Source organism: Neovison vison, chromosome 11 (assembly GCF_020171115.1).
Source record: "Neovison vison isolate M4711 chromosome 11, ASM_NN_V1, whole genome shotgun sequence".
NCBI lineage: Eukaryota > Metazoa > Chordata > Mammalia > Carnivora > Mustelidae > Neogale > Neogale vison.
The window spans coordinates 153,463,576-153,477,477 of NC_058101.1; the positions used below are offsets into that span (position 1 = coordinate 153,463,576).

Consider the following 13,902-nt stretch of genomic DNA (forward strand, 5'->3'; position numbering starts at 1 on the left):
AGCTGGCATATGCATATATTACTGGAGCTAATGAGTGAGAAGCACAGAAGCAGGAACTTCATTGCATTCATGTGATCCCACTTCTGTGCTCACCCTGGGTACTGTGCACTATGAGCAAATACTGAAGGATCTTAAGGAAGAATGAAATATCTACACCTATGTTGGAGAAAAAAAGGACAACTGTGCATACCCCATCAATCCTCATCAGCTAAAGGAAAAGGTCCTCTTGTTGCTGGGGACTGGTGGGTTCTCAGAATGGGCAGCTAAAGCTCCTAAGTACTTTTGGCTTCTGGGCACAACTGTCTCACCCATGGCTGAGCAGAAGTAAAAGAGCAGCCCCATCGCCTGCCTGTTTCCTGCCCTCCCAGAGGCAGGGACGATGGCCCTGCCCCCACAATATCTCCTGGAATGAAAAATGCCCAGTTGGCAGTGCCGAGGGCCCAAGTCCTGTGCAGACACTGCACGACGCATCCTCCAGACAGCTGATGGCCCTGAAGTCTGCCAGCCAGCCACGGCAGTGGGCCTGGATGACCATGACTTTGGGTTTCATTTGACTCTGACCCTGTAATTTCCTCTTTGCCATTTTTCTTTCCCCAGGGCTGTGAGAGGTAGGAATTGGACTGCATGTTGTCCCATGCCATGGTGAAGTGCTAAAAGAGGCATGAAGCCTCTAGACTCTTTGACTGATGTTGCCAACAAATGTATCTGATGAAGTGGGGGAATGCCAGCCTCCACCAGCTGAGTGGGGTGAGCTAAACTGCACCACCTCCCACCCAGGGCCTCAGTGTCCCAGCTGCACAGCGGGTGGATGGATGACAGAGCCCCACCTGGGATCGTGGGTGAGGATTAGCCCATAAAACTTGCCGTAAATTTCCCTACATCTATAAAGTGCTATGAAAGTAATGACTATAGATTATGATCAGAATTGAAGGATAAACATAAGCCCATTTGGGCCCTCCCAGAACCCACTCCTTGGCCCAGAGAGTCTGGGAGGAGAACAAGTTACAGCTGCTTCCCCATGGAGAGAAGCCAGGCACGGCGACCCGCAAGGGGACTGAGTAAGCATCAGCTTTTTCCAGGCATTTTTTGGCTGGGATTTTAATCCTAAACCTCACAAGATGTTACATCTTTTAATTACCAATTCAGGTACTTCTCTGCCTTCTCCACAACATTCCACTGGGTTTTGAAAGTCAGTGATGTCTTGTTATACCACATCAATAAATGCATATTAACGGGAGAAAGCTAGATATTTTTCTAGATTATTTCAAAGGAGGAGAAAATGTGGCAGCCTTAAGGAAGCAATTGGGCAGAACTTACATCCTATCTTGAGAGCGCCTGATAATCACCTCATTCCACGTTGCAAGTATGAAGTCATCCGGAGAAAATGGTTCTGCAGGTAGGTTATGAACTCATCTTTTCTTTCAATATTCATGATAAAAACACTGTTTCTAACATGTCAAATTAGGCTTTATCTCTTTATCATAATTCATAAAATAAAATAAACCAACCTACAAGATAATTTTTTAAGATAAAAAAAAATTGATTAAGTATTTTGACCAGTACTATAAAGGGGAACTGGGCATAATATCTACGGCTCCCTGGACAACCTTTTCTGTTTGCAAAACTACATTTCAAATGATAGAATGGCCATGGTACAAAAACATTTATTTAAATTAAATATTTTAGACAGATCAATATCTACAACCGTTCCAAAGCACGTGTAGTTTTTACAAAAAAAAAAAAATGGAACAGTTTAGCTTAACGTCTGTGATAATGTTTTACAAGATTATTAATATACATTCTGGACTGCACCAGTCAATCATACTGTCGTGAATGATTCACTATTTATTACCAAATGTCATATACAGCAATAGCATTAAGATTAATTATATCTTATAAGTAATTTAATAGTAGGATGTCTTGGAAGAAAAAAAGGATCTCTCAACAATATAAAATATAAGCTAAAAATAGGATAATATATAAAACACTTACATATTTCATACAGGCAATAATAGGCTGGAATTAAAAGACAACTGTCTTTTCCCTCATTGCTAGGTATGTTCCTTCAAAGGAGGTTTGAGAGAAGGATGGAAATGTTTTTGGGGGTGGGGTCAGGGCTCAGAAACATTTTCTGAATCACAGTGCAGTTCTGTTCTTTGGGAAGTCAGTATAGCAAAGGGGAAGTTGTTTTGAAGTGTTAGCCGACGATGTTCCCAAAAACCAGCTGTCTGGTGAGGAGACTGAATTCCCATCTCAGCCATAGGAATGATGTTTAGGATTTTTAAGCCAGCGGATCTTTGAATTCCTGGGCAACTCAAGGGTGGAGGAAGAACAGTGAAAAAGAGAAAAAGAAATCCCAGGAAATGATGAAGGGAAGTAAGCTACAGTGAGAAGGAAGCTCCTTTTGCACCTTCAGAGGGGAGAGTGTGTTAAAATTTTGCTCAAGAAATGAACACATTCAGATTGGAGGTAAGTGATGTTTTTGTGTAGAAATTCTTTTTAAGTTCCCTGCTCTTTGGGTCATTCGGAACAGGGAGTTAACAAGAAATTGCCAACATCAACAAGAGTATCTGATCTAGGCTGCACAGACATGCATTTAAGGGTGTGCATGAAGGTGTGTGTGTTGTGCATGTCCCACAAACACTGTATATGTTCAGGCTGTGTATATTCTCTTGAAATGTGTGATAAAAAATAATTCATCTTTTAAAAAGATTTAAAAACCAGTGGTTTGAATTCAATCTTGTTTTCAGCAGCACAGTCAATTCTAGTGGTTAATTTCCCAAATCAAGAGGAGTACTGTCCTTTTGAAAGACCAAGATCATTTTAGAAGGTCGTGCGAGTGCAGAAAGCTGTGTGTTCTTGGGCTGCACACACGGACTACCACCAGGCTGGACATTAATGAATTTACTAAGACAAACTTCGTTTTCCTTTTAATTAGCCTTGAAAGAATCCTAGATCAGAAAACCCTGGAGTAGAAGGTGCCTTAGATGTCAAGTCTGTCCCCAACTTTACAGACTGGGGGAGGGGCTGCAAGGCGAAAAGAACCAAGTGGGGGTCCCACCAGCATCTGGGTCAGAAGCTGGAGAGGTGTGAATGCCGCTGAGATTTTCACACATTGGTTTCCGCGATGGGGACCCAGAGAAGTAAATGAAAATCTACCAGTTAACCATCTTTCTTTTGGCAGCTACCTTGCCTTATTCCCAGGGTGTAGCCAGTGGAAAACCCATCTGAAGGAATATACTCAAAATGTAGGTGGCAGGGAGCAAAGGGGCACTCAGATCGGCAGAGCCCGGTTCTGCCCCGCTGACAGTTCAAACATGCACACCCCGGGCTGTCGGAGGACGTTGGTAACACTGCGCGGTTACCTCTGCTCAGCTCGGGAAGTAGAGGCTGCGCGAGGCAGGGCCGGGCTGGCTGCCTCGGCCTCTTTGATACAGACGCTGTACTCTATGATACGCTGTAGCTGTTGTAATACGTGGCCGTGGCATCAGCCAGCACGGAGATAAGGCTGGTCTCTGTGGGGCCTGTTGATGTCACCTGGGAGACGGGGACATGCCCACTGAGGGCCGCAGCCCCTGCGGCAGAGTCTGGGTGGCCAGGAGTGTTCAAATACTGGTCGAACTCATTCCGGTCCATGTCCCCCAGGAGTTCCACCTGGCTCAGCTGATCCAGGGCATCAAAGCCGGGGTGTTCCGGAGGTGGCGAGAGCTGGCCCAGGTGGGCGTGGATGTTGGAGTGGAGTGGGTGGTAGGTGGCAGGGGAATAATAGGCAGGAGACGGGGGACAGGCAGGTACAGAGGACATCATAGAGACGCCCGGGGACTGGCCGAGGGCTAGGGAGCCCAGGGGGTGGCCGCAGTGGAGGGGGCTGGGGGCGAACTCCGGTGAGTAAGTGGGCCCAGGCAGGTGAGGGATGTGGCGGGAGTGCGCATGCTCCTCCTGGCAAGGGGAGGAGAAGAAAGTCTGCTCCGACTCCAGTACGTCCAGGGGCGACATTTCCGGGGGCGTGGGTAGCCCGTATGGGTAAGTGTCCATGCTGCCCGGGGTGCCGCCTCCACCGGTTGGACCCTCGTGATAGCAGCCCCGCAGGCTGGGCAGGGCGGAGCCGGGGGAGTACTCACCCCTGTCCTCCTTCTCCCCCAGCGCCCCGCGGCCGCCGCTCCGCTTCTCAGGCAGAGCGTTCTGGTCTCGGGAGAGGGAGCTCAGGAGGAAGCCCGGGTCCACGCGCTTGCAGAGGCGCTTCGCCTGCTTCTTCCTGCGAGGGCGGTACTTGTAGTTGGGGTAGTCCTGCATGTGCTGCAGGCGCAGCCGCTCCGCCTCGTCCACATAGGGCCTCTTCTGGGACAGCGTCAGCGCCTTCCACGACTTTCCTGCTCACACAAGTCAGAGAAGGCCCCTTTCAGCATCTGCGCGGCTTGGAGAGGCCGGTTCACCTGTGTCAGACGCTCCTGCCTCCCTGCGTCCACACTCGCACTCGCCGTCAGCCTCCATCCCACCCGCCCCGACCCACAAAGGACACAAAGGACACTGCACCCCTCGCATCCCGCTTCCATCCCAGATCCTGGCACTGTGGGACCAAACAAATCTCTCCCGCTTGCAGCCTGCAAAACCACTAAGGTCAACTATGCACAGGGTGGCTTCACCTCTCCTATAAAAGCCTAAAGCCACGAATCACGCAAACGTATAAAAAATGCGGGATTCATACTGAAAAGCCCACCAGACCCAATGTCAGATGCCCGATAAAAATATATAACGACCACTTTGATCTGGGTTCTTTTTTACCCTAAGTGGACCAAGTCTACTCATTTGTGCATTTTAATGAAAACTCTTTGCCTTTGCTGATTATCGCTGCCTCTCAGGAAGTGATGCTATATTTATTTATGGCATAAATCCCACAGGCCCTCTTGTGAGGGAACTCTGGGCTCTGTCCATCGTTTTACAGATGTAAGTAAATTACAGGATCTCACTTAGGGGAACAGACAGTTATGCCCCACATCTGAAGGTCAGTTAGGACCCTGCCATATGAAGCCTATTGCCAGCCTGCTAGCATCTGCCTGCAACATGCACACACATACGTGCACACACATGTGTGCACACGCACACAGGTGCAAAAGCATGCACACACGCACTCGTGATAAGACGTCCTGCTCTCTACTTAATTAGTAGCCTGTGACTGTGGCAGGGGCCAGTTGCTCAGTCACTGACTCTTCTCACAGAAGCAAGTTCTTTGACTTCCCTGGGTCTTTATTTTCCTCACTATAAAACGTATTGTGATATTGTCCAATTCAAAACTCTCTCTTTAAGAAGCATCTCACGCTTGTAACCGATTGGTGCTAAAGTGCTGGTTTCACTTGGACTTTCTATTCATCCTTACTCCCTTCTGTATAGTTTTATAAATTGCTTTAGCATCTCTCTCTCTCTCTCTCTCTCTCTCTAACCTGTCAGTACATGCATTGCACATCCCTCTGGCTGCTGCTTTTCTGAAGGTCATCACTGGACCCTTACCTCCCAGGCGGACCCAGGGGGTTCTGCAACTTTGGAAGCCCCCTCCCCCCAACCCAACTCTAATGTATCCTGAAGTTTGACACCTACTAGCTTGGAGGTAAGTACACCCATCCCCACTCCAGGTAAGGAAAGAAGCCACATGTCCCACCCAGAACCCTTGGCATAGGGCCCCATACAGAGCTCCGTGTCCTCTCACCTCAGTACCCTGCACTGACCCTGACTCTGCATGCCTGGCCCTCATAGAGCACTGGAGGAGGGCAATTATTAAAGGCACTCTACCATTGGGATGAAAGTTTATAACTATTGTGACAGACCCATCAATTAATATAATTACGTGTCACTTAAAAGAGCAACTCCAAAAGTGTCAGGAACTCTGGGTTTAGGGCTGGTCAGCAGTTCCCAGCCTGTGGCTGAGACTGCAGAGTTGTTGCAAGAGGCCCAAAATAGAGGCACACCCCACACCTTGTCTGTGGACTGAATTTAAAATGTCACTCTAGTTTCTAAGCGTACATAGATATCATAATATTAATAAAATAGTCATTTTAAATTTCATTAAATATATTAACTGTTTTTATGTGCCTTTTTATTCATAGTATCCTAAAAATAGTAGTGCTACTAGGTGAAATTGTGATGTTGTAGACTGGAAAGCTTAGAGGCAAAAAAGCTGGGGACCCTTTCCTAGGTCAGAAAAGAAAGTCCTGGGCAAGATCATGGGTGGAAGTGAATCATCATGCTGCCCCCTAGTAACAGGTGTAGGAAGTCCATATTTTTAAAAGCCCCTTGCCCCTTGTGCAGTTAGGCAGGAAGGAATCAGTGTCTTTCCTGCAAAATGAATTATAACCTCTGGAAGCTTAAGTGAGACTTGTCAACAGGGATCAGCTCACAAGAGGCATTTGTCAGGTAGGTCCTTTCGCCTTCCCATTCCCTGGGCTGCAGGCAGCCTCAGTCCCGAGGTGTTTGATATTCCTAGCAAACCGGTTCCTAGCCTGAGCTCCTCTCCCACCTCTGGCCTGGGCCTGCAACGGAAAACTCACTCTGTCCTGGTCACAGGAGCTGCACTTTATCAAAAGGCACAGTGCCTGGGCCCATGAAAAAAAATGTTGAAGGACCCACCAAAAAAAAGTATTTTCATTTCTTTAAAAACCTGAAGAAAAAAAATCAACTTTTAGGTAAATGCTTTACTGTTGTATATATTAATATATTTGTCTTTATGCCCATACAGTATGAAATATAATTTTTAATATTTTTATGGACAAAGGGGTTTGCTTTGACACTGACCCACCATTGTGTCCCGGGCCTATCTAGCCAGGGGACTGGGCTATGCATGGGTAGGAGACTTTCGGAAACCAGCAGCTTTGAAAGGAAATCTACACTGCAGGAAGGACCCCTTTTGGGGGCCTGTAGGTTTAGCCGAAGAAAGGTGGGTGACAGCCCTCACTCCAAGGTTTGGAGCTCTGGAGAGAAAAGAAAAAAAGCTCAGTTCTGGGGGGGAGGGGTGTGGTTGGGGAGGGTCAGTCCAGCCTCAGGTGACCACATACTTCCCCTTGTCCCACTGTGCCTACAAAGTGCTTTGAAATGTTTCCACAAGTTAAAATGAATAAAACCTCCGTGGAAGGGCAAAAAGGAGTAGAGCAGTTGAAAGTACTCAGCTCCAGACCTGGGAAAGAAGAAACCCTCACAAAAACCCTACTGGAACTCTAAATTTCTAGACCTGCCCTAACTCCTTTCTCTGGGCTCCTCTTTTCTGGCTTGTCCTTGTCCCCAGGCCCGCTGCCCCGGCTTAGCAGCCCTCAAAGTGGCAGGCTTCAGGACAGACCTCACTGGCCGCCCTGAGCGTCCCAATCACAGTATCTACCTCCTGCGATTGAGAAATACATTAACGAATCGAGTCTATGTGCGCATTTTTTGCTGTAGGTTTAATAATTAAGTTAAAGAAAGGATGCGTTCTTGCAAGGTCTCTCTTGACGAATATTAGTTAATAATAGTTAACAACCTCCTTCTGTGATTGTGCTAGTGGTAAATCAGGGAATAGTGGGTTTCCCGCTTTGATATTCCTAGCAAACACCGGTTCCACCCAGCCTCCGAGTTTCCGTCCCGACCTGTGTGCGCATAGGTCCCGGTCGCTGGGCGACCGGGGCCTGGCAGCTGATGGCCCCGCCTGTCCCTTGGGTTCCCTCGAGTGGGCTTCCTGGCCCACCCCAGCAGGCCTCGCGGTTTCACTTTGGGCGTCGTCGAGGTATCCCGGCTCTGAATCCCGGTTACTGTGCGCTTACCCACGCTCGCACAGATGCCCAACCTCGCGGGCACAGCGAGCGCGAGCACTCCCCGAGCATACCCACAAGCCGGGTCCTACCCAGGCACCCCGCGCTCTCAGGACCGCAACACGGCCCCTAGAAGCGAGCCCCCGGGACCCGCCTCTGCCCGCGCCCCCAGCCCGCCAACCTCCCGGGAAACCCCGCCCGCCCGCTGGCTTACTCACCCAGCATCTTGCTGAGCTCGGCGTTGTGCAGGTCCGGGTTCTGCACCGCCAGACGTTTCCTCTCGTCCTTGGCCCACACCATGAAGGCGTTCATGGGCCGCCGGATACGGCTCTCTGCGCCCTTGTCCCCCGGCGGGCGGGGGGCGGCCGGCGGCGACAGCCCATCCGACAGTTCGGTTTCCAGGGCCGGGCACTCGAGCCCCTCGGGCCACGGATAAGCTCCCAACAGCGAGGCCATGGCCGCTCGGGGATCCCCTCGCTTCGCCTCGCAGGGCAGGCGCTGACCTGGCCCTCGCACGGGTCGGGCGTCCAACTTGGCTGGCAGCCGCGGCCCGTCCCTTTATTTATCAGCTTCGTGCGGCCGCGTCCTCCAATGACTCTCGGGAAGGCGGCGCGGCCCCTCCCTCCGTCTAGGCTCGGGCCCACTCCCTGCGTACTGGGCCACCGCGTCCCCGCTCCGACCTGCCAGGATGGGGATAAGGGAGGGAGGGCCACTTCCCCGCGCCCGCCCCGGCCCGCCCCTCTGCCTTCCGAGTCCCTCCCGGGAATCCGCCCCTGGCCGCCTCCCGTCCTGCCTGCTCTGGGTGCAGGTGTCGCAGAGCCAGGAGGCTGGCGCCGCCCGCAGTCCCGTCGCCCCGGAGCGGGAGCCAGACTCCAGTGCCCTGTCCCGACTGGCCGTGGCCTCTCCCAGCCACACTCCACCAGCTCCTCCCGCGTCTGGAATCCCGTGGAGAACTGAAGCCAAACAGGTTTCGCTAGGCCAGGCCGGGCGGGAGAGGAATTGACCATGAATCCCCCCAGAGCAGCCTGTGTGAACCGCTCTGAACGCAACATTCTTGCCCTTCTAAAATGAACAGGGCTCCAACACCCTCGCTCCCAGCCAGCTTTGGCGGCCAGAGACATGCCAGGAGGAGGGATGCCCTCTGCATGGGGCCCTGTGCCGTGCTCACAGAGCCCCTGCGACTCCCAGGCTGTCTTGAGGGCTGGACTGCATTCTCAGTTCTCCTTCATTCACTCTGCCATCTGATGTCTCTCCTCTAACACCCTTATCTCCACACCACACTAGTCTCAGAGGTCCTCTGGGTCTTCAGCTCCCTCATCTTCTCTCTGTGTTTTCCTTCTGGTTGTATTTTATCTTGTCTCCGTCTGGCTCCTGCTTCTAGGAGTGGAGTTGCTCTGGCCCTCCCTTCCCCCCTTGCTCAATGGCTTTCGAGCGGCTTTCCGACTTCCCAGGTTAGATGGCTGCAGGTTCTGGGAGGGCTGAGGGCTGGGAGCTCAGGGTAGTCTCTCCAAGATGCCAGCCCTCCAGGTAACTCATATGAGTAGGGCTGTCCTGGCTCTCAGGGCAACACGGCACACAGTAGGCGCTCAGGAACTGCCGAATAAGTGAAAGAATAAGTGAGTGAGTAAATAAGGCTTAGACACACCCTACTGTATAAAACACGACAATCATGAGGCTTGATTAGATCCTGGAATTCAATCTACAAATATTTACTGAGCGCCATCCCTGTTTAGGGCCTAGTAGAGGTGACCCTGAAAGGAGGTAGCATTGTCCTGGGAGGACCCTGGGGTCTGCAGCCAGGATCTGTCTTCAGTGTTTGATTACTTAATGCATGACTCTGGGCAAGTCATGTATCTCTCTAGGCCTTTTTTCCCTAAACCTAAAAGGAGGACAATGATAAGACTTGATCTCACGAGGCTGTTGTGAAGACTCGGTGAGATAATACACATGAAAGCTTAACCTCTATATGATGCTTGCTGTTAATACAACTCTGAATGTAAAGCCCTGTAAATTTTAAGACCAAAATTCAATGCCCTAGGGTGCACGCAGTTCATAAGTGCCTCGTATGCAACATGCACTCCCAAACAGGCCCCATGGACCCCAAGGCAAGTGGGTAGAGAAATGCAACTCCTGTTTTTAAATCCTAATTTTAATCTACAGAACCCGGGATAATTTTCATCTCAGAATGGGCTTTACTCATAAAATAACAGATTGCTTAGTTATCTTCTCCTTTTCCAGAAGGATACAGCAGCAGCACCCTAGACCCATGTGCTCCAAACACTACCCTCACAGGCCAGAGCTGAGCAGCAAAGGGAGCAGGTGCTGGCAAGAAAGAGGGTGTCAAGGTGGAGCAGAGGGCCTCGCTGGCTCCAGGGACCAAGCGGACAGTGGGGAGAAAAGGGGCTGCGTGCAGAGAGAATGTGTCCACAGTCTAGGCAGACATCCCTACCCCTGGAAGCCTAGGTCACTTCCTGTGTTAGACCCCTCTACCAGAAACTCCTCAAGAAAAATCCCCAGGCCAGGATAATCTAGGAACCCCGGGGCACCAGAGTCCCGCCAGGCCACGGGAGGGCACCTAATTGGGGTAAGGAGGGAAGGAGAAGGGCCCACGACTGAGGGTTCGGGAGGGGGAACTGCGCTGCAAACGTGGATCCCTGAAACAACTGGGCTGCGACTTTTTCTAAGCCCACCGCCGCTGCAGGGCGCAGACAGTGCTCCGAGGGCCCAGAGGCCTCTAGAGGATAGAGCGCCCTTGCCGGCCGCGGACGTTCCCACTCCAGCCCCAGCCTCTGGCGCGCTGCCGGCGCGTCTCGGGAGCAGAGAGAGAACGCAGTGGGGCTGCGCCCAGGCACCAGGTTAGAAAGAGGCGCGGGATCCGGGTAGCGCGGAGCGGTCAAATTGGGTTCCAAAGGTCTTTCGCAAAGTTGGAGAAAACAGCGGGGGCGGGCGCAGAGAAAATACAGGCTGTGATTGATGTTTCCAATTGTTTAATTTCTTGCATTTCGTCTGGAGAAAGTGCACGAGACTGAGTCGTCCAGGACCTGGACGTTAAGGGCCACATGGCTCTCTTGAGCGCTGCTCTCGGCGTTTGAGCGCTCTGCTCACGGGAACCTGGGCTCTTTTGTTCGCTCCTTTCCTTCACTACTTAATTTGCACCCGCGCATTGATTTACCAGGGCAACTTTATGCGAACGTGCCCTGCTGGGGGCGTTGCTAAGAGATGCGTGTCCTTCTGCCTCTCTGGTCACTGCGACCTTCAGTCTCCGGAACTCCGAATGGACCCCAAGCGTCCCCAAAGCCCGGTGCTCCCGAGCCTTGAGAGGTAGGGCCAAGGCTGGCGATCCCCCATCCTCCATCTGTCTCACCGCGCAACAGCCCCTACATTTGCTTGGGCCTGCGCTGGGCTCCGGACTGCAGCCAGTTGTCCATAGGGGTTCCGCACGGTGAATTCGCAAGCAATCAAACCAAGAAGTCTCCAGTAGGGGCAATGGAGTGGGGTCCGCAGCGGGATGGGAGGAGGGTTCCGTCAAACACCGAAGAGCAGAGTCTGAGCAGCGGTCTGCGTGTGAGACCTCAGGGACACAGTGGGCACCGAGCGAGAACAACACAGGAGACCTGTCCGCACAGGGACCTGAGCAAGCCTTTACTTTCCCGTGTGTATTGCGAGAACGGCACTCTCTGCTCCCTCAAATGACTTCTGCTTCCTTTCCTTTCTTTTCTTTTTCCTTTCCTCCCCTATTTCCCTCCTTCCCTCCCTCCTTCCTCCTTTTTCCCTCCCACTTTCCCCCTCTTTCTCTACTCCCTCCCATCTTTCTTCAGCTCAGCTCTGTAGTTGAACATAGGTTTCCAGGAATACAGGACTTGAAGTCTGAAAGCCCCAGTGTAAATTGCTACAATTTACTAGCAATGTCATTTACTTGATCTCAGCCCGGGTTTCCTCATCTGTAAAATGGGGACAAAATCAGGATGACTGATACATTAGTTGTCAAATCATCTCCTGTGCTTTAAAGAATTGTGAATTGTTACAATGAATGGATGACATTTTACATAAAATTAATAGGGTCAGGCCTTCAGAACCTTCCCCCTCAAGGAGTTTTCCTTATTCTGTTCCAAACCTAAGAATTTTGGTGACTCTGGGAGAAGGGGAAGGAGGGGAGTCTGGTGCACATTCCCTGCTCTGAGTGGCAGCTCCTGCACAGGAGCTCAGCATCTGGACCACGCATAGCACTGGGCTGGGGGAGCCACAGCTGCCAGTTCTCATGTCTACAATGGTTTGTGTATGTGTTTGCTGGTGCATTTCATCCTTCGGTTGAAATAATCACCACCATAATCTTTGCTCACATTAATTTATGTACTTGACCGGCAGTCTTTGTAAAAGGTCATTTGCTGACCCATCTGGGCCTCTACACAAACCTTCTTGGAAGCAGACAGCCCCAGTGGTATCATAAAGCCCTTTCCCTGATGACACAGGTGAGGCTGCAGCTTGCAAGGCGCAGAGCAGAGACATGAACACACATCCCTTGCCTTTGTGCTTTTGTTCCCTGGTTGCAGGGCTCTCCAGGGCCAACTCCCAGCTTCCCACCCTCAGCAGAGCCCCAGGCCAGAGAGAAGGGCTTCTAACCAGCTGCTGTGTCTCCCTCTGTCCTTGTGCCCTTTCCAGTCCGGTCCCTCCAAGTTCCACTGGAGCTTTCCTCACCCAAAGGGTGTTTGAAGTTCAAGGAAATGTGAAAAGCAAATGAGCAAACCCTGTTGGCCATGGGTGAGGTGCATGTTGGAGAGCCAGGAAACCTGCCCAGGCCTGCCAGCTGCCTCTCCCCCCACTCCTCACGGCTGATCTAGCAAAAAGAGACCCTGACTTTCCTCTAAGCAGTTGTACCCAGGGTTGCTCTTTTCTAACCTAGAGCAATTTCTTCATAGTCATTCAGGAGGAATTCATCAAGTTCCCCAATTTAGAATCATTTGGGTAGGTGGGATTAAACAACACTGTGTGGACTTAAGATGTACCTGTAGGCTTGCCTGAGTGGCCTGGAGTAGGCAGAGCACAAGGAAACCGGGACAGAGCTTCACTGCCTCTGAGGTTTAATTGCTTTTCTACAGGCACTAGGGGAAGTGGAATAGGGTTTCCAAACTACATTGTTCCTGAATGTGGGGAGGGTAGACTTCTTGCCAATATCAAAATCCCTTTGTAAGAAGGACTTAATACTAAAAAAGAACTGGGGTGCAGAAGCCCAAGATTTCCCGAGATGGCCCACATCAGACTTGTCACACACAACAGAATCCCCCCCGACACACAAAGGTGCTCTTTGCCGATTAATCCTGTCTCCCAGCAAATGGTGGGAAGAACCCTGACTTGAAGCCAGAAGATGTAAGTCCAGTCCCATCGGCTACTGCTGGCTGACACGTTTGAGCCAGTCACCTAACCAGTGCACATGGTGGAGAGTAACATGAAGCCAGTGAGATGAAGTGCTTGCCTGTGTTGTATGCATTCTGCAGGGCAAGGCAGAGGGAAGCCAGTGCACATTCTGGGTTTTGTGTTTGCTTCTCCCTAGCACTGAGGGCTGGAAGAGCTCCAAGCCAAGAACACACTTTTTCTACATTAATTTTCTCCTACTCCACTCTGAACAATGGCCAGTTTTTCTTTTGTAAGGGAGTATGTATGTAGGATTACTCCACTGAAATGATCTCTCTTTAATTAGTCAGAAGCTAGACTTTCAGACTTTAGATGGAAAAACCAACAGATTACAAGAAAAACTAACGGTTCAAGGGGGTCTGTTTCTATCTCTTTATCCTATTGCCTATTCTTTCCAAAGAATATGGCATTTCCAAATGCCTAGGAGGAATAAGAGAAACTGATTAGAAGTCATCTTTAAATAATACATAGTGGAAATAGGAAGAAATGGGAATGAGTCTTTTCTTGGGCTTTCTGTACAGGAGTCTGATTTCTGGGTAAATAGTGGCAGGATCATGACTGATATTGTGAGGTGATCCTGATGGAGATCTCATCATGGAGAACTGTGTCATCAACCAACAATTCTGGTGTGAGAAGCTAAGGATACGTCCTGTTTGTTTAGCTTATGAGATTTTCTTCTTGAATAGATTTCAGCTTGCCATTATTTTATGTTTTGCTTTTACCATTA

General features: G+C 50.6%; 1 protein-coding gene across 1 annotated transcript; it reads right to left on the reverse strand.

The window, feature by feature from the left end:
* Positions 1-1,648: 1,648 nt before the first annotated feature.
* Positions 1,649-8,222, reverse strand: SOX7 (SRY-box transcription factor 7). Its single transcript, XM_044225047.1, has 2 exons — positions 7,985-8,222; positions 1,649-4,370 (listed from the first exon to the last, which is right to left on the reverse strand). The coding sequence occupies exons 1-2, from the start codon at positions 8,220-8,222 to the stop codon at positions 3,448-3,450; spliced, it is 1,161 nt and encodes a 386-aa protein (XP_044080982.1). The 3' UTR covers positions 1,649-3,447.
* Between the last annotated feature and the right edge of the window lie 5,680 nt (positions 8,223-13,902).